General features: G+C 44.0%; 1 protein-coding gene across 2 annotated transcripts; it reads left to right on the top strand.

The window, feature by feature from the left end:
• Positions 1 to 22,114, top strand: LDHB (lactate dehydrogenase B). 2 transcript variants are annotated; one of them, XM_062194917.1, is made up of 8 exons: positions 1 to 112; positions 2,076 to 2,210; positions 11,144 to 11,261; positions 12,939 to 13,112; positions 16,064 to 16,237; positions 17,813 to 17,930; positions 19,950 to 20,073; positions 21,737 to 22,114. In XM_062194917.1, the coding sequence occupies exons 2-8, from the start codon at positions 2,082 to 2,084 to the stop codon at positions 21,902 to 21,904; spliced, it is 1,005 nt and encodes a 334-aa protein (XP_062050901.1). In that variant the 5' UTR covers positions 1 to 112; positions 2,076 to 2,081; the 3' UTR covers positions 21,905 to 22,114. The 2 variants fall into 2 exon arrangements, with proteins under 2 accessions (XP_062050901.1, XP_062050902.1); XM_062194918.1 differs by lacking the exon at positions 1 to 112 and adding an exon at positions 306 to 362.
• The last annotated feature ends 2,881 nt before the right edge of the window (positions 22,115 to 24,995 follow it).

Here is a 24,995-nt window from a genome sequence, read left to right as displayed (position 1 = left end):
TCCTATCCAGACATCGCTGAACGCCCCAAGAGCCGGCGACGGGCCAGGTCTCAGAAATACCCGGGCCTCGGCGGCGTCGGAGAAGCGAGCAGAGCGGGGACGCAGGCAGAAGGTGACTCCGCGGGGAGCGGGGGAGGGCAGGGCGCGCACACTGGAGCCCTTGTCCTTGAAGGCGATTGAGCGAGCCGGGGGGAGGGACTCGCGTTTCCAATCACAATAGAGAAACCTAAGAGGCTGCGGGCCGCGCGGCCCCGCCTCCGCCTCCCTGGCTGCGGCTCTGCGCCCGGGACGCACGCCGCAGACATTGTCTCCTCCGCCCGACCGTGCGCGCCTCGCAGCTCCCGCGCCCGCCCGCCCGCCCGGTAGGTTTCAGCTCTGCACCCGGAGCCCCGGCGCCCCCCAGGCCAGCCGAGTAGGGATCTCGGGGAGTCACGGAGTGGCAGCCTGGGGGATAGGACCGAGAAGCACATCCGCCCTCTGGGGCCTTAGCCGCGAGCATCCGGCCCCGGTTCTGGCTCGGCCTCGCCGTCTCTAGGGGAGTGGGGCGCCCCAGGTCGCCGGGCCGGGAGCCCCTGGCTGCCTCCACGCCGCCGCAGGGCCCCAGGCCGGGTCCTACCAGGGCAGGGACTTGTTGCATGTGCCCCCAGAGCTGCGCTCCGCGTGCCCTGGATGGCTTCGTGGCTGCCACATCTCCCTCCCCGGCGCTGCAGGCGGGAGCTGGGACACGTGCCCGGGGAGTTAGGGGAGGGAGAAGGCACCGGGGCCCTGAGAAGACCGGAAAGTCTTGAACCTGGGTGTCGCGGCGCTGGTTAGAGGTGCCCCTGTGTCCCCCGGGACGAGGGCTTTGGGAGCCCGGGCCACTCCCGGGAGTTCCGCGCCGCTGCTCGCCGGCCTCTCTTCTTGACTGATGCTCATGTGCTTTGCTTACTGTGCCAGCTTTGGGTGTTGGGAGTAGAGCAAGGGCCAGGCGTGCCCTTAGAGCCCAGGTCCGCGGAGATCTGCGGCGCTGGCGCCCGGAGGAAGAGGTGGCTGTGGGCGGCCATGCGGGCCCGGGTAGTGGGGGAGGGGGAGCTGGCCCCAGCTATGGGCTATGGGGCGGAACTGGGGGCAAACCTGGATTTTTAGAAGGTTCATCTCTCTCCTAGAGCCACAGGGTTGGGGCCCGCTTTTACCCCGTTTGTGGTTTTGCTTGGCCCAGGGCTGCCTATGAAGCAAACCATTTTCTTCTCATTGCTTACGTAACTCCAATAAGTGAAAGAAAAAGTCCTTTTCTTATGAAAGATCTGAGAGAAATCTACAGTGGTTGGAGCCTCTCCACTGAAGTTTTTTAAACTCCCAAAAATAAAACTTAAGGCCCATCAGAGCCTTATACAGCAGCTGTACCAGGAATTCTGCTGGGACCCCTAGGTCCCTAAGGAATCTTTAGACGAGCTAAGAAAAGTAAGCTTAAAATGGAGGAAAACAGTGTGTGTGTGTCTGAGCTCATCAAGGTAGCAGCATTCCTGTGATGCCGCTCCAGCCCGGGACATGCCCCAATCTCGTGTTATGGAGGCATTTGCAAACCCTGCACCTGCCTTTGCTCTTTAGCACCCGCTGGGAATCTGTACATGTGGTCGCTAAAGGCAGAACCGTCCCTCCGTTTAATTCTTTCATCTTAGGGGGAATAGTTTTTGTTTTAGGAAACCTTGACCATTTTGCTTAAATATGGACTAATACTAGATCCAAGCTTAGTTGACATAGCTAGACCTAAGTTCTTTATAGGTGCAATGGAAACACATCAGCTAGCTTGGGACTTTTACCTAGCAAATGAACAGTTAACACAATGGTTAAAACTTGTGAAGTACTCAGATCAAGAAAAGAATCCTGATTCCGGTGGGCTTCATGGAGTTCTTGCCTGGTTAAATCCTCCATTAAGGGATCACAGGACTTTTGAAGAATATGTTCTGTGCTCTAGGACATCATTGGGTTGGTTTTAAATTGTGTTTCTGTTCAAAATTGCAACAGTGACACGTTAAGGATGGCTGCCCTCATTTTCCACGTGTGACCGTATGTATGTGTGGATTTTTTCCTTGCAGTGCACAATGGCAACCCTTAAGGAGAAACTCATTGCGCCAGTCGCAGACAACGAGGCAGCAGTCCCCAACAATAAGATCACTGTAGTGGGTGTTGGACAAGTCGGGATGGCCTGCGCTATTAGCATTCTGGGAAAGGTATGTTTTAAGAACAACAGACGTGATAGACAATTTCAGGGGTGAGCATTTCGGGCAACAGTTACAACATCACTTCATACACGCGCATACCATAGAGTGTCCACTGTGCTTCCAGTCCAGCCTCCTGCTACCACCCTGGGTGGCAGCAGATGGAGTTCCGGGTTCCTGCCATGCAGGCATCTTTAAAAGACTTTTTTTTCCCCCTAAACAATTTGAAGTAAGTTGCAGACATCATGACACTTGAGCTGGCATCTCCCATGAGAATTATAATCTCCCTGGGTGACCACAGCAGAACCACTATGAGTAGGGAACCTAACGTTGTTGTTGTACTGTTCTATAATATATAGTGTGTATACTGAAAATTCTCCACGTGGTCAATGAGTGCCTTTTGATGGCTGTTTTCACTGCTAAGATCATAGAGTGTGTGCACCTGGCCTATCTCCTTACTCATCTTTAATCTGGAGCTGTTACTCAACTTTTCCTTGTCTCTCATATTACTGATATTTTTGCAGTTTCTAGGTCAGTGTGGTTGGCTGTCCCTCACTTCACATGTGTCAGCTGTTTCTGTGTAATTAAGCTGAGGTTGAATTTTTGGGGGTGGGTCAGGACTGGGTCCTTGGTGCATCTCGCCAGGAGGTCTGGGATGTTCAGTTTGCCTGGTTACTGAGGGTGCTGAATGTAACCCCCTGACTACAGTGGTGACTGCAGGAGTTGTGTACTGCCATGGTCCCAGGGCCCCTTTCCTTTTAATAACTATTGTGGGCAGTGCTTTTTGAGATTGTAGTATCTTATTATCCATCTTGAACCTTCATCCAGTAGTTTCATTTTGAAATAATTTCAAACTCTGAGACAATTTGCAAGATTAGTAAAAAAAAAAAAAAATTTGAATTTCATATACAAGGGTAGTTCAGAAAGTTTGTTTAAAAATGGAATTAAAAGAGATGTTTACTTTGCTGCCAAAACTTTTTTTGAAATCCATGCCTGGCTTTTTCATAGTATACATTTTGCACAAACTTTTTAAAGACCTTATATGTGAGGATTTCAAAAATTTCTTGCACCAAAATATACCCATCTTTTAATTCTAATTCCAAGAACCTTCTGAGATACTCTTGTATACTCCTCCCAGATTTGGCAGTTTGCAACATTTTGTTATACTCTCCCATCCCTACATACGTATGACTTTTCTGAACCATCCGAGAAGCTGCAGACAGACTGCTTTTCACTCTGCGCTCTTCAGAGTACATTCTCTGCATGTAAGCCATCTTCCTAAAAGATCAGTGCAGTTATCAGCTCAGGAGCCATGACACCTGATACCACACACGGTCAGTTTTGACTGATTGCCCTGGGTGGCTCTGCGCACTTCTGCCTTGCCTCGCACCATCTCCTTGTAGTTCACGCTTAGTTAGCTGACCCTAGTTCCCAAGGACTTTTGAGGAAAGAAGCCCTTCTCCTGTTTACCTTAATGAGTCAGTCCCTTGCAACACATGGTCTCCTTATATTCTGGCTAAAAGCTGTCTGAAGAACTCCTGGACAAGCATAGTTCTGTTCGTAATGCAAAGACTTCTCAGCCTTTATGGAGAAAGTTATCAAAGAAAGCAATTAAGTGTGCACATCAGTGAAAATGTTACTCTTTTGCATTTTTTCCCGGCGCCGCAAGGCGGAGGATTAGCCTAGTGAGCCGCGGCGCCGGCCCATTTTTTCAAGATAGTTTTAATAGTGGTTTAGGAGAGCTGCTTCCCCAGTGATAGGAAATTTATTTTATTTTATTTTTTTGTTCATTATTTAGAGAATACTTTATTAGTTCTGTAATCAAACCCACGTAGATAAGACCTTACATATTTAATATACAGTGCGTTACCCCTGTACAAATGGAAAAAAAAAATTAAGTTTAACGTTTCTAGACCAATATGGCTGTTAATTTCTGTACAATGCCAACTCAACACGGTAAACTGGGATACTTTTCTCAAAGTTGACAGCACAGCTAAAGTTTCCAAAAATTCAATTATATATATATGTGTATATATATATATTTATATAAAAAGACCAGTAATAGCAGTATGTTATGTGTGATAGGAAATTTAATCACAGTGTAGTGTTCACTGTTTCTGCCATAAAAGCAAAAGTATTGCAGCTTAATGTTTCTTTTTTAAAAAATACATATTAAGTACCATATTAAGTAAAATGCTTCATTTTAGACAACCATAAAAACTACCGGGCTGGACATTCAGCCTGGTGAAAGATGCCTACATCCCACTTCAGAGTGTGAAGTTCAACACCTTGCTGCAGCTCCCGCCTCCAGCTTCCTGCTAATGCAGACCGCTGGGCTCCTGCCACCCATACGGGAGACCTGGACTATGTGCCCAGCTTCCAGCTTTGATGGGGGCCAGTCCTGCCACTGTGTGCATGTGGGGAGTCCACTGAGAAAGGGGAGCACTCTCTGGATTCCTCTCCCTCCCTGCCTCCCTGTCTCTCTGCTCTCAAAGTTTTTAGAAAAGAGACAGATGGAAATTATTCATGTCTGTTTTTAAACAGGGTAACTGAGGCTAGAGAGATTAAGGAGCTATACATGTATTAATGAAATATTGGAGATTTTTCTCCTGTTTATTCCAACATTTGGACTTTTTAAGAAACTGAATTTGCACTGCCGTGAATCTGCAAAAATATCTTGATGGTTGTTTTAATCATGATTAAAATGATCTTCAGTGTCCTATACAGCACTCTGGCCTCAGAATCATCCCTTAAGGCATTCAGATCTGTCTAAAAAGCCCGTGAGAGTTTCGCAGGCAGGGAAAGCCAAGACACTATGGCAAAAAAAAAAAAAAAAAATTTCCTAAATGAAAGATCTCTGTGAGCAAGATCCCAGCGGAAAGAACAGGCCATCAAAGAAGGAGGTACCTTTCTCTGAAGGGAGGAGAAAACTTCCACTTTGTGGTCTTGTTGACTGTGGTCTTGTCTAAATAAGATTGGAGTTGGTGAACTCAAGAGGCTTCCATAGCCTTGGCAGCTCATGACAAGAGCCTTGGATGATTACTGATGTCATAAATAAGAGTGTCAATTGTTAAATAAACGACAGGAGTCACTGTGCACTTACTCCCCATGTAGGATCTCAGTCCTTAATGTGTTGTACTATGTGAATTAACAGTAAAACTACTACTCAAACAGTACTCTATACATTGTGTGTCTGTGTGGGTGTAGTCTATTGAAATCTTAGTATATACTAAGTGGATCTTCTGTATATAATTGAAAATGAATCTTGATGAAGAATGAGATGGGAGAGGGAGTGGGAGATGGGATGGTTGTGGGTGGGAGGGAGGTTATGGGGGGGAAAAGCCGCTATAATCCCAAAGTTGTACTTTGGAAATTTATATTTATCAAATAAAAGTTGAAAAAAAAGAAAAAGAAAAAAAATGATCTTCAGGAATAATTTAATTAGGACTGTCTGGAGTTACATAAGACCTTAGATGAACTCGGCTGCTTGAGAGAGGCCTCTGCTGCTGACGCAGGTGGAATCTTCCTCTCTAGCTGCCATGATTCTATTTTTTGATCAAATGTTCCTTTCTCTCTATCTTTTACCAAGTAGAATGCAGTGTTCCAGAAATATTTTGGAGATTGTTTAAATAGTTTTGAGCTTTTGTTTTTTGCTTGCTTGTTTTTCTTCCTTTTTTTTTTTTTTTTTTTTTTTTTTTGACAGGCAGAGTGGACAGTGAGAGAGAGAGAGAAAGGTCTTCCCTTTGCCGTTGGTTCACCCTCCAATGGCCATTGTGGTAGGCGTGCTGCGGCCGGCGCACCGTGCTAATCCGATGGCAGGAGCCAGGTGCTTCTCCTGGTCTTCCATGGGGTGCAGGGCCCAAGCACTTGGGCCATCCTCCACTGCACTCCCTGGCCACAGCAGAGAGCTGGCCTGGAAGAGGGGCAACCGGGACTAACTAGAACCTGGTGTGCCGGCACCGCAAGGCGGAGGATTAGCCTAGTGAGCTGTGGCACTGGCCTTGTTTTTCAATTTATTTGAGAAGCAGTGAGAGACAGACACAGACAGACAGAGCTCCTGTCTGGTGGTCCATTCCCCAGGTGCCTGCTTCAGACAGGGTTGGGCCTGGGGACAGAGCCAGGAGCCCGGAACCCAACTCAGGTCTCCCGGCTGGGTGGCAGGAAGGAGCCGAGTTTTGAGCCTTCACTTGTTGCCTCCCAGTGTCTGCGTTAGTAGGAAGCTGGACTCAGGAAGCAGGGCTGGGATCAAACCCAGATCTTCTCTGTGGGATGTGGGCATCTTAACTGGCTTCCTAACTGCTTGGCCAAATGCCCTTCTGAAGAATATTTTTGGAAGTGTAAATACAGAGTAAGAAAGACTGCCTGCTGAAAGAACATTTACTAATTTGAAAGGGTTACAGTCTTAACGTTTATGGGCAAACACTAAATGATTCCCAAAGTCTTAGTGTTTGGCAAGGATTAGAAAACCCAGTAGTTTTGCAGACCTAGGCACATATTGTGCCCTCTCTGTCATTCATCCCTCCCCCAAACCTGCTGGGACACTGTCATCTATATAGCACCCCGGGGCAGGGCGGGTGGGACTCCTAACAGCCATGCAGCTTGGTTCTGAGCCAGAGCTGCTGCATTTTACACAGGTCTTGCCCCCCGGAGGGGCGTGAAATGACAGCATCAGAGCCGGAGGGGGCTGGGGATGTGCACTGCTTTGCCACACTCAGGAAGGCAACTGAGGCTCCGCAGGACAACCCCCATGGTGCTGACAGCTCAGTGTCCTCTGCCCTGCCCACTCTGCCCACCCCCGCTGCCTACAGTGGCCAGCGTTCATTAAAGCGGTGCCTCTCCCACCTACAACTTCCCAGTGTTCTCACAGCGCACATACACTGGACGCATTTAAGGGCGCTTCACAGAGTGTGTGGGACAAGCTTATTTGGGTACAAAACAGTCCGAAGTGGAGCAGTGAGGACTTGCGTCCAGCAGTATCATAGGGATACAGACTTCCCAAGTGGTGTCTTAACTGCTGCACCACAAGCCTGCCTTGCAAATAGTGTTTCATAGTAGGGTAGAAGTGCTCCCCTACTTTTAAAAGTATATTCTATTTATTTACTTGAAAGGCAGAGTGACAGAAAGGGACAGAGAGAGAGAGAGAAAGACTCTGGTTCACTCCTTAAATGGCCACAACAGCCAGGTCTGGGCCAGGATAAAGCCAGGAGCCTTGAACTGCATCTAGGTCTGCCACATGGCTGGCTTGGACCCAAGTACTAGAGCCATGACATGCTGCCTCCCAAGGTGCACATCAGCAGGAATCTGGATCAGAAGCAGAGCAGCCAGGGCTTGAACTGACACCGTTGAAATGGGATACTGGTGTTGCAAGCAGTGACTTAACCTGCTGTGCCGCATACGGACCTCAGAAGTGGCACATTAGAGGGTGGAAAAAAGCAAATTATTAAATAAGTAGTGTTTGGCCATTTGTTAATTAGTTGGAAACTTGTTACACCTTTTCCTCCCCCAAATTGCACCTATCAAATATTAAGGTGTTGGCAACAGTGGTTTGCTGGCTAAGAGGAACAAAAGGGAGAACATGTGGTTGCAGTTGGTCCACGTAAGGCTTTCAGTTGAAAGACATTTTTGTGATGTATTCAACAAGATTGCACCAGTGGCATTCTTGGCTTCTAGCTGACCTTCCTCCTAAATGACATCACCGTTGTTACTGTTATTCTAAACCTTGCTGTTTCAAACTACTTTAAATCTACTTACAGCTGAAGTCGAATACAGAGATGGTCAATTGATAAGGTAATAAAGAATGTAAATACAGAGGGAGATTTTTTTTTTAAGTAAACAACAGTATTGCTTAGTCACATGACTGCTGTTTGCCTGCCTCTCACCTTGGAGTACATTCAGTTGTGCAGATCCAGCTAAATTCAGCACCACAATTATTTTGTGGTAAGCGTTGGATCTCTTCCTTCCTCATCAGCTGGGTATGCACATCTCAGCCACTTCCCTACGCCCACCGAAACAGAGACAGGATCTGAGACCCTGTGACATCCGCTTCTATTTAAGCGCTAAATTGTTTCACCCCGTTGACTTCAGAGGCACACATGTGAGGTTACTAAAATAAGAACGCTGTTCCTCGTGGCCAGTGCCTTGACGGAATGATGCAGCTATTATTAAGGGATACTGTGTTCCTTGAGGACTTACGAATGAGGATTTTGTGTGGTTTGTCAGAGGCCACAGTGAACAAAATAGTTTCAAAAGTATTGAAACATGTTGAACTAAAACTGGATAAAAATTAATGCTAGTATTTGATGTAATAATTTGGTACCCATAGAGCATTCGTTTCAGGATTCCTGCAGATACCAACATCCACAGATGCTCAAGCTTATATAGCATTGCGTGGTATTAGCATATGACCTACACAGTCCTCTCCTATAGTGTTCTTTTTTTTTTTTTTTTTTTTTTTTTTGGACAGGCAGAGTGGATAGTGAGAGAGAGAGACAGAGAGAAAGGTCTTCCTTTTTGCCGTTGGTTCACCCTCCAATGGCCACTGCGGCCGGCTCATTGCGCTGATCCGAAGCCAGGAGCCAGGTGCTTCTCCTGGTCTCCCATGCGGGTGCAGGGCCCAAGCACTTGGGCCATCCTCCACTGCACTCCCGGGCCATAGCAGAGAGTTGGCCTGGAAGAGGGGCAACCAGGACAGAATCCAGTGCCCCAACCGGGACTAGAACCCGGTGTGCCAGCGCCGCTAGGTGGAGGATTAGCCTGTTAAGCCACGGCGCCGGCTTCCTATAGTGTACTTAAAGAAAAAAAAAAAAAAAAAAAGGTCATCTGAGAGAGAGAAAAGCACTCATCTGATTCATGCCCCAAATGCCTGCAATGGCCAGGACTGGGCTCGTGCTCCATCCTGGAACTGGGAATTCAATCCAGGTCTCCCACGTAGGCGGCAGGAACACAACAAAGTCATCACCTGCTGCCTCCCAGGTTGATGAGGAGCATAGCCAGACTCTAATGCAGGCAACGTGTATGCTGTAGATCATCTCTAGATTACAATGTCAATGCTATGTAAGTTGTTGTGCCATATCGTTTAGGGAAGAATGACAGCATAAGCAGTATTTTTTGCTTGAGTATTTTTTTTATCTGAGATTATTTGTATTCATGGATGTGGAACACAAAGTTCCGAAAGACTTACTGTACCTGGGAATGAGAAAATATTTTCTAAGTAATCCCCCAACTCACAATGTGGACACTTCACAAGTTTGCAAGTGTTGTATGTAATTCGGTTGCTTGGAACTACGAACACCTTGCATCATAAAGAGGCTTCAGTCCAGAGACCCTCACAGGCAAGCCTGGGTAACCCATTTCTTGAGGCCAGCCAGCTGCTCAGATCCTAAGAGCAGGGGCCAGGCTCATTCACAGTCCTACAGCGGGCGGGCTGCTTTCTCTTCAAGCTAAGTAGGTCAAGTTTTTCTTATTAGCTGTCTCACCTCCCAGCTGCTTCTCCCTCTGCTGGCCTGTTCCTTCTGTACCTTAAACATTGAACTGTTTCCTGAACCCCAAGTACCTACCTCTTCCCCATCAACACCTGTGCAACTGAGCAGATATTTGTATCTTTGAAAGGGATTGATACATCCATTTCAGCTGATTATTGTGCTAAAACCAGTAAAGGTTCATGACCACATAAATAGTTTATGAGTTAGGAGTTCCCCTAACATATGGAATTTCAAGCTAAAAGACTGTTTAGACGCCTCTAGAATGACTGCTCCCTGCCTCGATTTTACAAGATCAAGAACTCAATAATGAATATACATGATTACTGAAAGGGCAAATCTTTCCTTTTTTCACTTGTTTTTTTCTTCCCATTATTTATGTAGAGATTCAGAGAAAATATAATTATAATACCAGATCAAGATTAAATACAAGGCTACTTCAAAAGGTTCATGGACAATGTGCTTTTATCTTTTCATTTCCTCACGAACTTCAAAGTACCCTCACGGCATATTGATTGATTTAGAGTTTGTTTTGGATGAGGGGGCGGAGAGTGACAGTTGAAACAGAAAACAATAGAATGCTGAGACTGGGCACTTCGGAAGTGCAAGTTCAGCTTGATCATTCATAGGAAAATCTACCAAACCGGAGCTTCCTCCCACGAGACCCTCTTCCTTTCCTCACCAAGACATCGGAGTTGAGCAGAGCTTACCTGAGGACTCCAAGTTTCAACCAGGTCTTCAGGTCTAAAGTGCACTTGCATTCTTGGAGATCTAAACCAAATCTGCTCTCCCAAATCCCCTCCCGATTGGGAGTAACCTCAGGGGTGGCCACACTGCCCAGGGTTGTCTCTGGGTCTCGGGCAGCTCTTTGGCCACCCCCAGCCCTTCATGTGAAGACTTGTGTGCTCTGGGGCCTATCCTTGAGCTATGAGAGTTTCTAAGGGATCTTCAAATCTGCATCTTATTACAGCAGAGATTATTATTATTATAGGTTTATTTTTTTGAAAGGCATAGTGACAGATCAATTTTCCATTCACTGGTTCAGTCCCCAAATGGTCACAACAGCCACAGCTGGGCCAGACCAATTGCAGGAGCCTGGAACTCCAGCCAGGTCTCCCATGTGGCTGGCGGGGACCCCAGTACATGTGCCATCTTCCACTGAGACGCAGTAGCAGGGAGTGGGATTGAAAGTGGAGCAGCTGGGACTCGAAAGGGTGTTCATAAGGGAAGCTGGCATCGCAAGTGGTAGCATATCCTGCTGAGTCACAACTTGAAGGCCCCTTAAAGCACCATCTGGGCGGTGCTAACTGCATCCTAGGTGAGTGTCTAATCCATAGTAACGTTCGTGAGTTCTTTAGACTCTGGTGTGTGGCTGTTTAAATGATCTGTTTAGGTTTGATGGTGAGCTAAGACGTGCCAGGTTGGCTTCGGGTGCTAATCTCTGGGTTTTTTTTTTCCTGTTTGTAGTCTCTGGCTGATGAGCTTGCTCTTGTGGATGTCCTGGAAGATAAACTCAAAGGAGAGATGATGGATCTGCAGCATGGGAGTCTGTTTCTCCAGACACCCAAAATTGTTGCAGATAAAGGTACTGGATCTCATACCCCAAGGGAGCTAATAATCAGTTGATTTGTGTTTTCATGGCAAAAAAACAAAACTCTCCATTTCAAATGCTCCTTATAGTATAATAGATTTATCTTTTAATTAGGCAAAGTTGAAGTCTTAGAATGGTTACTATAGTAATTGTTAATAAAATATTCGTGATTTGGTTCTGAGTTTTTTTTTTCAAATACTGCAGAGTTTTCATCTAGTTGTAAAAAAAAAAATTTCCCTTTTCTCTTTGTTAATGTTGCATTCCCTTGCTAATGGACAGTCAAAAGGAGAGGATAATCACTGATACATCATGAAGAGAAAAGAGCAAGTTGTATTTACAGCTTGTTTGCCTAGTTGTACCACTTTTCTCCTGTGAGAATTTCTTGACACAGATTTTCAGATCATTCTGCTGAGATATGCGCCCAGAAATTGACATTTTCTCTCTGGCAGTAAATGTAGGACATGAGCAGGTATTCCATGCTCCCCACTGCCATGTTAGTTATCTTAATTCTTAAATTGTTCTTTGAATGAAAGTTTGAATATATTCCTATCTTTAAAAGATTTCTGTTTATACACCTTGGCCTGTGTGCCAGGCCTACACAGATCACAGTTCAAACCTGGCCTCCGTTTCCGGCCATCAAGATTTCCTCCACTGCTTCATTCCTTGAAGTGAAACCAGTCCTCCCATCCTGGTGCATCTCCTGTGCCCCCAGTACATCTTTAGGACAAACTCAGTTGCCACTTCCCTTAACTTTTTCCCACCCACCTACCCGTAGCTGATTCATAATAACTTTTTAGGATATTGTATCATATTACCTTGTTCCTGTGTGTCTGAGAATACAACTGTTTCAGACAGCCCCCTATGTTTTCTACAAAGTAACTTCAGTGCCTTAAAGAAGCTACTAGACATTGCTTACTAAATTAGCAGTATTCCAGGTACAGTGGGAAGCATTTTCCTTGTAGGATCTCATCTTCATTTCCACATCAACCCTAAAATATGCAAGTACTTTTATTACTTCCACCATCTGGGAGAGGAGCATGACGAAGTGTTCATTACTGTGAGAGGCACGTTTCAACACAGTTGGATTATGTGGCTCATCCACAGCTGCTGAGTCTAATGGTCACCTCCAGATTGTAGCTTCTAAATGTTTTCAAAAAGATTACACTTTGAAAAACAAATGAACATCTCTAGAGAAAGTTGCACTGCTTAAGCGTGAATAAGGCTCTTAAAAATATCAAATATTGGGCATCCAAGTGTTAATTTCTAGCCCAAAACACACACTTTGGTGCCTCCCTTCCCTGTCATAGATTTCGTTAACATGAAATGCCTCAGAGCAACTTCTGGTTGGTTTGATGTTGTTGGGAGTCCACCTGTTGAACTTTGGGCTCACTGTTCCTGCTTCATGTTGTTAATGACAGCCCATGGAGCTTGTTAGTCTGAAACATAAGTCAGGATAGCCTTTATGTCCTTGGTGGACTTTACCATTGAATTGCTCCAGTGTAGCTCCAGGAGGAAAAAAGGAGCCACAGAAACACTGTACTTCCAAACCACATGATACCAAATTCTCGTTCTCATGTGAGTGCGCAAAGGTTCTGTGGGGCCAGGCTCCAGAGCAGGCCGTATGGGCATCCTAGTGAAAGCACCTGTTCCCCACGCTGCCTCTCTTTCCAGACTACTCCGTGACGGCCAATTCTAAGATTGTGGTGGTGACCGCGGGAGTCCGACAGCAGGAGGGGGAGAGCCGTCTCAACCTGGTGCAGAGAAACGTGAATGTCTTCAAGTTCATTATTCCCCAGATTGTCAAGTACAGTCCCGACTGCATCATCATCGTGGTTTCCAACCCAGGTACCATCCTGTTTTGTCTCAGTTCCAAGTTCAATGTTTTGGAGTTTCTGTTGCTCTGGACTTGAAATCTGTTCTGGTATTCACTAACAGAAGCAGTTTGTGTGTCTTCTGTTGTTAGCTTCAACAGGGTGCTGTTTGCAAAACAAGTGGCACCGTCCCAGACCAAATGTTCAAAAATGTGAGAAGCGTTTTATATGGTGCAATTTCTTCTCTTGTGCTTTATCTGGGTTTGTCATGGAGTCGAAAGTCTTTTGAAGTTTTTTAAAAAGATTATTCTAGAAAAGAAGGACATGAAGGCAATGAAATGTTTCCAGGTTGTTTCAGTGTGTAAGAAACATTTGAATCTATCTGACCTTGTATTTTCTGGGGGTCTTTTCTGGTGTCATCTCCAGATTCTTCAGGATTAAATCAGATTGAATGTGAAGAGTTTAAGGAAAAAAAAAAAAAAAAAAAAAAACAGAAATGTTCTTAACTTGTTAAGTCCCAAGTTTTCAATTCTGTGACTACTTTAATGATTTAATATTTCAAAATTACCGTACGTGATATGTTTATTGCGCAATTTAAATTTCACAGGTGTCTTAGCCTGATGCGACATAATGGGTTAGATCAGTTCTGCTGTGAAGATCAACTGTATTAATGGACAAGTACTTGTTAGCACCAAATATTGTGACTTAAAAACTGCTTTTCTTGTAAAATAAACATCAGAACTTCTAACTAGAAATAATGCTACTGTTTTAGCCTTTTTAAATAAAAACTGGGGTGGGCACTGCAGGTTAAGCCCAGCTGGGACCCCACATCCCGATTCAGAGTGCTACTCTGCTTTGGATCCAGCTTCCTGCTAATGACCTGGAAAGCAGCTACTGATGGCCAGAGTACTTGAGTCCCTGCTACCCACTTGGAAGATGCAGGTGAAATTCCTGGCTCATGGCTTCTGCCTGGACTAGACCTGGCAACTGAAGCTATTTGGGAAGTGAAACAGTGGATAAAATCTTCTTGTCACTCTGCCTTTCAAATTAATAATTATTTTTTTAAAAATAAAAATATGAGGTCGTTGCTTTGAACTAACCTGCATGGAGGTTAATAGTCACAGTGAAGGCTAGTAGGCACAGTGAAGTCACTCCTGCTAATGTTTACATCACCCCAAAACTGAGTTCTGACCTTCAGAGAAGTCAGGATTAGAGAGATAACAGCCAATTTCCCAAACAGGCCAGTTTCCAGTTTCCCTCTGCTTTAATCCTTACACAAAAGAAGTCACCTGATGTTCCTCAGTTTTCTGTTGTTTTTTTCCCACTTGTAAGGGAAGGAACTTGGAAATCGCCAGTCTCATTTTGTTCTTTTGTTTCTGCTTCCTTCAGCTTTTCTCCGTGTAGGAAGCCAGCATTTTCAGCTCAGCGCATTAGAACGTTTATTCTATTTTTTTCTACTGTTTTCTGAATTTTCAATGTTTGAAAAGCAGACACACAGATGCACACAGTTTTCCATCTGCTGATATCACTCCTCAGATGCCCTCAAAGCCAGTGCTGAGCCAGGCCAGAGCCAGGAGCCCAAAGCCCAAAATGAGTCTTCCACTTGGGTGGCAGAGACCCGACCGCTTGAGCCGCCACTGCTGCCTCCCAGGGTACACGCTAGCAAGAAGCTGGAATCAGGGGCAGAGCCAGTAGTTGAAATCAGACACCCTAAGCGGGATGTGGGCATCCAGATGGCCTCTTTACATCTAGCTTTTATGCCCTTCTCCACTGATTCTATTAGATGGAATAAACTGTTGCTTGCTTGGTTCTAGAATCGAAAATACAGCCAATTTGGATCTCATAATTTCATAGTGTTCTCCTTTGACTGCCTAAACAGTTAAAATTCACTCTGTCCCACATTGCTTTTGACTTATATTTTGTCATCAAACTTAGTGCATGTTGGTGAGCATGGTATGTCTGTGGATAAAATAAGAAAATCGGTTCTCATACTGCATGGACAGCCTGTGACTAGGAGCCAGGCGAATCCTGCCAGCTCTGAGTATTGACAGTTCAGAGCAGGAAGGAAGAAATTATTTCAGTCAAATTCCTGATGAACCTAGACTGGTGTGTCCTAAATACTCCAATCTCCTATATGAAGCTTCTCCCATCTGTTGCAGGTAGATCTAGGACAGGATTACCACCTAGTATGCACAAGGGTGCTGCATCGGTTCCTCAGGCACTTATCACTAACGATACAGCTTTCTTGATATAGCATCAAAGTCTAACTCTCCAGCAAGTCTTCTTCTACTGAATCCAAAACATTCTGAAAATACCACAGAGAATGTGCAGGTGGAGGCTGCCGGATTTCCTCCCGCTCCTGTTCTTCCTTGTCTGCCCCTTTTCCTGCTTTTTACAGCTTAGCCGGTACTGGCTGTGCTCCTGTCTGAACCCGCACAAGTTTTGCCTCTGTGAGGTTTTGATGCTGTTTTACACAGGAACAAAGGTTCCGTTATGGATGCCCTTTGATTAAATAGAGCATTTTAAAGCCAGCTGTTAATCATTATTTTGGGATCATTTCTTATGCCCAGGGAAGCCCATCAGTAGCCTTTTGGTTTACGACAACTTTCATTAGAATCATGGGATATTAGGTTTGGTAGAATCTTAAAAGATGGTGTGATTTAACCTCTTTTTCTATGAATGTCAAGTTAATGAATCTGTAAGGTTCATATGTATTCTTTCAAGTAACAATGTAAATATAAATGAGGATTCATGGTATATTTCATGTTTTACATTCTCTGTATACCTAAGGCTTAAAAGCTTGTTCTTTTCTCACACTTGTCACCTCTATGAAAAATGGAAGTATTTACATCTTTTTGGAGTTATCTCATTAGTGGAATGGGGAAGTATGATAAGGGGAAGCCAGGGTGCCCACCCTGTTAATTGGTATGGCAGTTGAAGTCAGCTTTGGTTTACTCACTTCCGTTTTTCCTTTAAAATGTTTAGTGGACATTCTTACATACGTGACCTGGAAACTAAGTGGACTGCCCAAGCACCGTGTGATTGGAAGTGGGTGCAATCTGGATTCTGCTAGATTTCGCTATCTCATGGCTGAAAAACTTGGCATTCATCCCAGCAGCTGCCATGGATGGATTCTGGGAGAACACGGAGACTCAAGTGGTAAGAAACATAGAACCTACTGTGGAGTGTGGCATTGGTCTTGCCAGTACAATATACTTGGATATACTTCCAAAAAGTTACAGTAATAGTATAGTTAGTTCTCATATTGTATTCCCATTTGCTCTCTTTCTCTTATCTGTCATCTAACTTCATCCTGATACATTAAGCAGAAATCATAGTCATCTTGCCCATTTTCTCCATTTAGTGTGTATTTCCTAAAAAACAAAGTTTTTTGGTGTAGCCACAGCACAGTTACCACTAAGTCAGGGACTAACCCTGATACCATATTAGCTAATCCAGAGTCCATAGGCACAGATCTCCCTCATGTCATGTCCTCTGAAGCTTTTCCTGATTCAGGATCCATTATGGAACTATGTATCACTTCCGGTTGTATCTCCTGTAGTCTACAACAGCTCCTCAGGCCTGTTGTCATTTCTGTAATCAGCTGAGTGACATGGTAGACTGGCCATTAGTTTGGATTTGTCTGGGTACTTCCCAGCGATCAGTTTGAGACAATACACATTTAGAACACGTGCCACAGATGGAACTCTTGTGGCATTGAATCAGGAGACGCATCACAGCCCAACTCCTACCCAGCGATTACTTTCTCCTTCCTGTACTCTTTTCCCTACAACATCTGCATTTTTTTCTGTTCCCATATTGAGCTGGGCTATCTATGCAGATTTCACGGTTTGCATCAAAGACTTGGCAGGAGTTGTGGCCTAAACAGGGGTCCTCTTTGGCCATGAACAGCTTTGCCTTTCAGAAGTGTTTTAGTCACACTGCACTTTGTCCCTGCTCTTGCTTACATTTCCTGAGTCTGTAATGCTCTCTAAAAGTCCATAAAACACACATAACTTAGGCGTCAAGGTCTAGCTCAAATGACTGTTGTTTGTTGCTCTTTCTCATGTTCTTTATTACATTTGTCAGACTGTATTTGGGTATAATTATAGCATGTTCGGGCCTTATTCCAGGATTTGACTTTTTCTTCATTATAGAAAAAAGGTCTTATGTTACAAACAATGATCAGAGGCCAGTGTTGTGGTGCAGTGCCTTAAGACACTTCCTGCAATACATATCAGAGTGCCAATTCATGTCCCAGGTGCTCTGCTTCCAATTCAGCTCCCTGTTACTGTACTTGGGAAAGCAGTGGACGATGGCCCAAGTGCATGGGCCCCAGCCACCCACATGAGAGACCAGGATGGAATTTCTGGCTCCCAGGTTCAGCCTGGCCCAGCCCTGGCTGTTTCGGGCATTCAAAGCAAATGTTTAGGATAGTCCCAAAGTAACCCCTTGTGATTTCACAAACCTAGAGAGAAGTAAAGAATTCTCAGTAACTATGTCTCAACACTTCTGTTTTGCACTAAAATTGTTGGGAGTGAAGAGGTCAGATGTATCGCTCTTTGAAGGCAATGTCAGCCTTTTGGGAACTCTCTGGAAGTTACCAGTCATTGGAGTGGTTCCAGTTTGTATTCAGTAACTTGTGTCTGATATGAAATCTGAACAGAGAGATTGATTTTTTTAAGGAGTAGTTTTAGAAATATCTAGTATGTTTGTCATTTTTTTTTTTTCCAGTGGCTGTCTGGAGTGGAGTGAATGTGGCAGGTGTTTCTCTCCAGGAACTGAATCCAGAGATGGGAACGGACAACGATAGTGAAAACTGGAAGGAGGTGCACAAGATGGTGGTGGAAAGGTGAGTGGGCTCAGATGATCAGTCCATCTCTCCTTAGATCAGCATCATAAGTGGTTTCCATTGCTGCCTGCTGTTATCTTTGGAGACGGGAAGGACTCATTCAGACTAGTCAAACCCGCCGTGCCAGTCCTCCCGGGGAAAGCAAATGTTTTCTCTCTAGAGCAAGTCTAGGGTAAAGGTAACGGGAGCAAAACATGAAGTGAACAAATGAGAAGGACCTTCACACTGGGCCCTAAACAAATAAAGTGGAGTCTCTCGGAAAGGTAAACCCAGACCCTGGTAAATACGTCCTTGCTGACCTGCTGCTCACAGTGTTTGGGCTGCTCTGTAATGACCTTTCCACAGTCAACTGAGAATGTCTCTCTTCCCCTCCCTGTCAGTTTTTTGAAACTGTCTGGTCACCAGCTATTGTCTCCTATGACCTTCGTGTTTATCTGAGTGAAATGTCATTTTGGACTGGAGTAAAGAAAATGGATTTGGATTCAGATGATGCTCCTGCGTCGTCTTCGACAAGTCATGTAACCCTTAAGATGAATCTCAGTTTTCTTCTCTGTATAGTATTATGGCCCTAAACTTAGATTAAAGCCTGCACACATCACACATGTATCACTGATAAGCATTTAGTAAGTGTTAGAACACTTTTGTAGGCAGGCACCGTGGCTCAACAGGCTAATCCTCCGCCTAGCGGTGCCGGCACACCGGGTTCTAGTCCCGGTTGGGACACTGGATTCTATCCCGGTTGCCCCTCTTCCAGGCCAGCTCTCTGCTGTGGCCTGGGAGTGCAGTGGAGGATGGCCCAAGTCCTTGGGCCCTGCACCCCATGGGAGACCAGGAGAAGCACCTGGCTCCTGGCTTCGGATCAGCGCAGTGCGCCGGCCGCACGCGTGCCGGCTGTGGTGGCCATTGCAGGGTGAACCAACAGCAAAGGAAGACCTTTCTTTCTGTCTCTCTCTCTCACTGTCCACTCTTCCTGTCAAAAAAAATAAAATAAAAAAGAACACTTTTGTAGTAAGACAGGTGTCTTAAATATGGAACTATTTTGTCTCTTCAACTTTCTTGATTTTTTTCAGGATTTGACCTTTGTGTGTATGTGTGTGTGTGTGTGTGTGTAATTTGAAAGAGCAACAGAGACAGATCTTCCCACCACTAGTTCACTCTCCAAATGGCCACAGCTGCTAGGTCTGGACCAGGCCAAACAAAGCCAGGAGCCAGGAACTTCATCTTGATTGATGAACAATCCTGCTGGAACACAACACCAGCCCCAAGAAAAAGCAGCTTTAAAAATTGAAAGAGGGGCCAGCATTGTGGTACAATGGGCTCAGCCACCACCTGCAATACCTTTCTGGGCACCAGTTCGAGTCCTTGCTGCTCCACTCCCTGCTAATACGTCTTGGAAAGCAGCGGAAGGTGGCTTAAATGCTTAGGCTTGGCCCATCCCCAGCTGTTGGGGCCATCTGAGGAGTGAACTAATGGATGGAAGATCTCTTTTTTTTTTTTTTTTATGCATTTCAAAGGTAAACAAGAAAAGTTTAAAGTATCCTTAGAGTTTCAGTTAACATTATCCCTGTGCTCACCCAGACTATTCCTTGCCCATAGTCTTCTGGTCAATGCTATAGGGTATTAATTCCTCATTATTTCCTGGTACTCAGTGAGTTATTCAAGCTACTTCTCAAGTACCAGTGCCTCTCTGGGGTTTCAGGTATACAATTTGTGCCCAGAAAACCACCAGTATTGTCATCACCACTGTTAAATTAATTGATATTTTAGGTGACAATGGCAAGTGAGACTTCACAATCAAGGTGTGTTTTGTTATTTGTTGACTTTGTAATATCAGTACGGCTACAAATAAATCATGTTTTATGATTAAGTTGCATTGATGGGAAAATGTGCGTTTTTAGCAGTCTACCTTTATAAATATTCATTTCTAGAATAAGGTATTTATTTACCTTATCAAACATTTATCAAAACATTTAGCTAAGACTGATGTCAGTGATCTGTTATGACTGTTTTTTTCCTCAGTGCCTATGAAGTCATCAAGCTAAAAGGGTACACTAACTGGGCTATTGGATTAAGTGTGGCTGATCTCATTGAATCCATGCTGAAAAATCTCTCCAGGATTCACCCAGTGTCCACAATGGTGAAGGTAAGACAAACTAGCACAAAATAGAAGTTGATTTCTTGCAGATTAATGGAAAAGGATAAGACAGGGTCCCAGTCCAAAGTTATTTGTGTATTTCAGAGTTTTATGTAAGCGTTTTTCCTTTTCCTCAGAAATCTAGCACAGTAAGAGCATAAAACCTGTAGACGCTAAGACATCTAATAATTTTTTACAATTCTCCCTTGCTTGATATGGCAAATTTAATTCTAGCTCTGAATCTTTGAGCACATTTTAAAAATCTGTGCCCATTTGAATAAATACAAGACTTTCATTTAAAACTGATGTATTAAACTATAGATTGCCTTTCACATAGCACTTGCTGCCTAAGCATATTTAATTAAAAGATATGGAGCCCACACACAAAATATTTAAATAGAAATTATTTTTAAGCAAAAAAATCTTATTAAAGCCCTGCGTAAGACAGCTGACTCATTTTTTTAAAGTCAATGTCAGGGGAGAAGAAGTAAGTGGGAAAAGAAACATGTGGATATATTTAGGAAGTATTGGGAGATAAAAGAAGGTACAGATATTTGTATTAGAATATTGTAAAAAAATCTAGAAGTATGGCAAAAATTAAGTAATTGCTGAGTTTTAAGGTACATATTCAGGAATTTATTTTATTTATGTATGAACAAAAATTTTCAGAGTTGACAAGTTTTAAATATATTAAATATGTTATGCAGTGGATTAATTTGCTGCTTGCAACACTGTAACTCCTATCAGAGTGCCAATATAAAAGGAACTTGCGAGGCCAGTGCTGTGGTACATCAGGTTAAGCCGCCATCTGCAGTGTCAGCATCCCATATTGCCACTAGTTCATGTCCTGGAAGGACCACTTTGAATCCAGCTCCCTGCTAATGTGCCTGGGATAGCAGCAGAAGGTGGCCCAAGTCCTTTGCCCCCTGCACCCATATGGAAGACACAGTGGAAGTTCGTGGCTTTGGCCTGGCCCAGCCCCAGCTGTTGCAGCCATTTGGGGAGAGAACTAGCACATGGAAGATCTCTATCTCTCATTCTCTCTGTAGCTAGCTCTGCCTTTCAAATAAATAAGTCTTTTTTTTTTTTTTAAGTAACTTGCTTAATGTAATGAAGTAATCTGACTGACTATATATTTAAAATAACTGGGAATAAGTTATGCTATACAAACCAGTCAAGTATCTTTGAGATTATACTATTTTTTCAGCAACACAGGTGTTGTAGGAATCTTACCCCCAGTATCTGGAACTTTGTAGGTTAGCTACCACCTGAAGTTTTTTCCTTAACTTAAAAATCTCTAAGAAACTTTGGGTTTTGTGAAAAGTAGTCCATTGAGAGCCACAACTGAAGGCAATTTAATATGAAGACATGAGTTTATGAGGTTTTATTAAAGTATCTAAGACAAGAGCAATGTTCAGTAAAACACACTGAATCAAATTCAGTAGTGTACTTCTCACTTCCTTCTAAGTATCTAGTATTGTCATGTGTGCTTACATAGTTTATGTATTAAATCAACACATAAATAGTGGGAAAATGTGGACCTTATAAATTCTGAAAGTTAGAGAATGAGTTAGTGTGTATCAGATATGCTATGCTCCGTTCACAGGGAGGACCTTCGATGGTTCTTGTCTGGGGATTAGTGTCTAACGCTCTGTGTTTGCTGCTCCTGCAGGGCATGTACGGCATTGAGAACGAAGTCTTCCTGAGCCTTCCGTGCATCCTCAATGCCCGGGGATTAACCAGCGTCATCAACCAGAAGCTCAAGGACGACGAGGTTGCCCAGCTCAAGAAAAGTGCAGACACCTTGTGGGACATCCAGAAGGACCTCAAAGACCTGTGACTCGCGGGTGCTAAGCTGTAGAAACCAAAGCTCTAATGGGATTAGTCCTGAGCCCATAGCTCTCATCCCCGGGTGTGGGGCACAGTTTGCTTTTCCTCCTCCTTACTAGGTGAATTTTGGGCTCAGACTCCAAGCACAGCCTCGCTTAATGCTTGCAAAAATGAGCTCTTGAACAAATAAAATTAACTATTGTAGTGTGCCTCTATTTCACTAGAGATTTCATCATTTTCCTCCTTGCGTATCATGAAGCATCACTAATTGCCACACCAGCCACATTCCACCTTCTGGACGCCTCCCTCAAGGCCGTTCATGTCACTGTTGTAACCTGTGCTGTGATTTTGTTGTCCCAAGATGACAACTGCAGAACTTGTAATCAATGTCAACGTGTATGACGAGGAGGTCCATTTTAATTCTCTAAAAGGAAGAGCTTTTGATAGAGCTTTCTAAAATTGAGATTAACTTTGTAAAACTTAGTTCTACTTCATAGTGAAAGGTAAAAAGTAAGTGTAGGCTGAATTATCCAGACCTAAACTACTAGGAGTCAGTGTAATATAGGAATCTGGAGGAGGGCTTAAGGCAGACATCCTTTAATGCACAATTTCCAATGTACATGTAGTATCTAGCAGTTAATTTATGAAGTGTTAAAAACATGGATATTGGTGTCTCACAAGCCTGGGTTTGAGATCTTCTCTATTATCCATCACCCAACTGTGTTTTTGTCAAATAGCGACTTAACCACTCCTAAGCTTCAATTTCCTCACCTGCCAATGGTACCTCATATATATGGGTTAAGTAAATGAGGAAGTTACATAAGACACTTAGCACAAAGTTCAAGCATACTAGTCGTGAACATTTAAGTAGTCTTACTCTTCCAAATGCTCAAGTAATCTCAACTAGACCATAAAGTAGTATTGCTTAACCTTGGCAGCTTTGACACTTTGGACCAGATGATTCTGTGTTGGGGATTGCACTGTGCACCACATATTGTGTCATAACCTCTGTGACACCAACACAATAGATGGCTGTCACACACCCCTCCCAAGTGTGATATCAAAAAATGCCTGCAGGGCCAGCACCGTGGCTCACTAGGCTAATCCTTCGCCTGTGGCGCCGGCACACTGGGTTCTAGTCCCAGTCGCTCCTCTTCCAGTCTAGCTCTCTGCTGTGGCCTGGGAGTGCAGTGGAGGATGACCCAAGTGCTTGGGCCCTGCACCCGCGTGGGAGACCAGGAGAAGCACCTGGCTCCTGGCTTTGAATCAGCTCAGTGCACTGGCCGCAGCGTGCCAGCAGCAGAGGCCATTGGGGGTTGAGCGAACAGGAAAGGAAGACCTTTCTCTGTCAAAAAAAAAAAAAATAAAATAAAAATAAAAAATGCCTGCAGATATTTCTGTAGGTCCCCTGGGAAGTAAAATCCACCCAGACTGAGAACCACTGCCCCAAGTATTTGAATCCTTATCTCACAGATGTGGAGACAGACCTAAGAGATGCCTAACGGTCACAGGCACTAATAACCCAAGCACGGCAGCTTCTAAAACCTCGCTCTTCAGCACAGGGCACAAAATTGCAGCAAACGTTAGTGACTGCCACACTTCCATAGCTTTTTTGCAAGTAACATCAACTGTTCATTAAATGCAAATCTAGAGTCTTTATAGATCAGACTTATTAATTAGATGGCAGGAAAAAAAAAAAAAACTTTCTTGCCTGGAAAAAGTCAGAAGACCTAACAAACTGGTGGTAAAATATAAACTTGTATATCAAGTGCCAATCTCTATCAGATTCTGTGAAGAATGGTATATAAGAACAGCAAAGCATTGCTATAGAAATACATGTTATAGTACACTGGGCACATTCAAAGAGGATGAGCTAGGGGGATGAAGATCCTCTTATTGTGAAACAATCATTGGCCTTGATCATTTATAACCTGAAAGACATTAGACTGAGGTTGAACAAATGTCTTTATTCAAACACTGCATAAGGGTACAATGGCCCCTGCAAGGTTGTGGTTCCGGCACAGTGGCTGTCAGGCAATCCAGCAGGAAAAGCCTTCCGTCAACCTTGCAGTGTTATTTTTGGTTGGGATTGACGCAATGACTCTATTTTGATTCTGCTTTCACATTCCCTTCATGCAAATGATGAATGTTCCTGCTTCATGAGGAATTCTTAGAAATTGCTTTTGAAAATGCCATAGAAAATACAATCAAAGAGAGATAGTTTATGAAAGCAAAGCAGATTGAGACAAGCATTGTTAAGCTGCCACACTGAGATGCCTGCATCCCCTATTAGGGTGCAAATCTCACCTCTGCACCCAATTCAGCTTCCTGCTAATGTGCACCCTTGGGGGCAGCAGATGATGACTCAAGCACTTGAGTCCTTTTCCGGCATCTGGGTTTGACCTGGCCCAGCCCTGGCTGTCACAGGCATTTCTGGAATGATTCAGCAACTGAAAGAGCTCTCATTCAAGAAAATAAACAAAATCAAAGCAAGTTGCTATTAAATATGTGAAAAAATCATAAGAAAGGCAAATTCAAAATATACAACTATACCATCTTTAATTCAGGACAATGTTTGAAAATCCAAATGTTTGATAATACATTCTATTAACTGCAATTATTAACTGAATTAGCATAACTCTTATGAACAGAAGTTTTGCAGTATCTGTCAAATTGCAAAGACATAAGCCTCTTGACTCGGAAGTTCCATTTGTGGGAAGGATGTTTCACTTTAGTCAGGCCATGTGGCCTATCACAGCAAAAGATAGTGCAGAGCTGAAATGTCTGTCAATAGGACAGTGTTACATAGAGCATCTCTACACATTCAATGGAATACTGTTCCATTGTGTAACAAGAGTAAGCAGGCTCTCTACCTAATGATACAGAAAACTATCAGTGAAAACAGTGTAGGAGTATGAAGGAAGAAAAGGCCATTTTCTATGTGCTTACATGCCCGGGGAGAAACTAGAGGCTACACAGCAGCCCATGTAGATGTCAGGGTCAGTGGACGGTGGTTCAAGGAAAGGACAATGCGGAGGTTAAGTGGGTGAAAGGAAGCACGTTAAGGTCTAATTTCTGTGTTTTATGGCTTTGAAACAGGT

This window comes from Lepus europaeus, chromosome 6 (assembly GCF_033115175.1).
Source record: "Lepus europaeus isolate LE1 chromosome 6, mLepTim1.pri, whole genome shotgun sequence".
NCBI lineage: Eukaryota > Metazoa > Chordata > Mammalia > Lagomorpha > Leporidae > Lepus > Lepus europaeus.
The sequence above is the reverse complement of the archived record's forward strand: the minus strand, read 5'-3'. Positions and strand labels throughout refer to the sequence as shown.

Excerpts from the sequence above, each read along its gene's own strand:
- LDHB (XM_062194917.1), top strand. The coding sequence starts at position 2,082 with ATGGCAACCCTTAAGGAGAAACTCATTGCGCCAGTCGCAGACAACGAG. Across the intron at positions 11,262-12,938 it reads CAAAATTGTTGCAGATAAAG|ACTACTCCGTGACGGCCAAT; the intron begins GTACTGGATCTC and ends CTCTCTTTCCAG. Across the intron at positions 16,238-17,812 it reads AGAACACGGAGACTCAAGTG|TGGCTGTCTGGAGTGGAGTG; the intron begins GTAAGAAACATA and ends TTTTTTTTCCAG.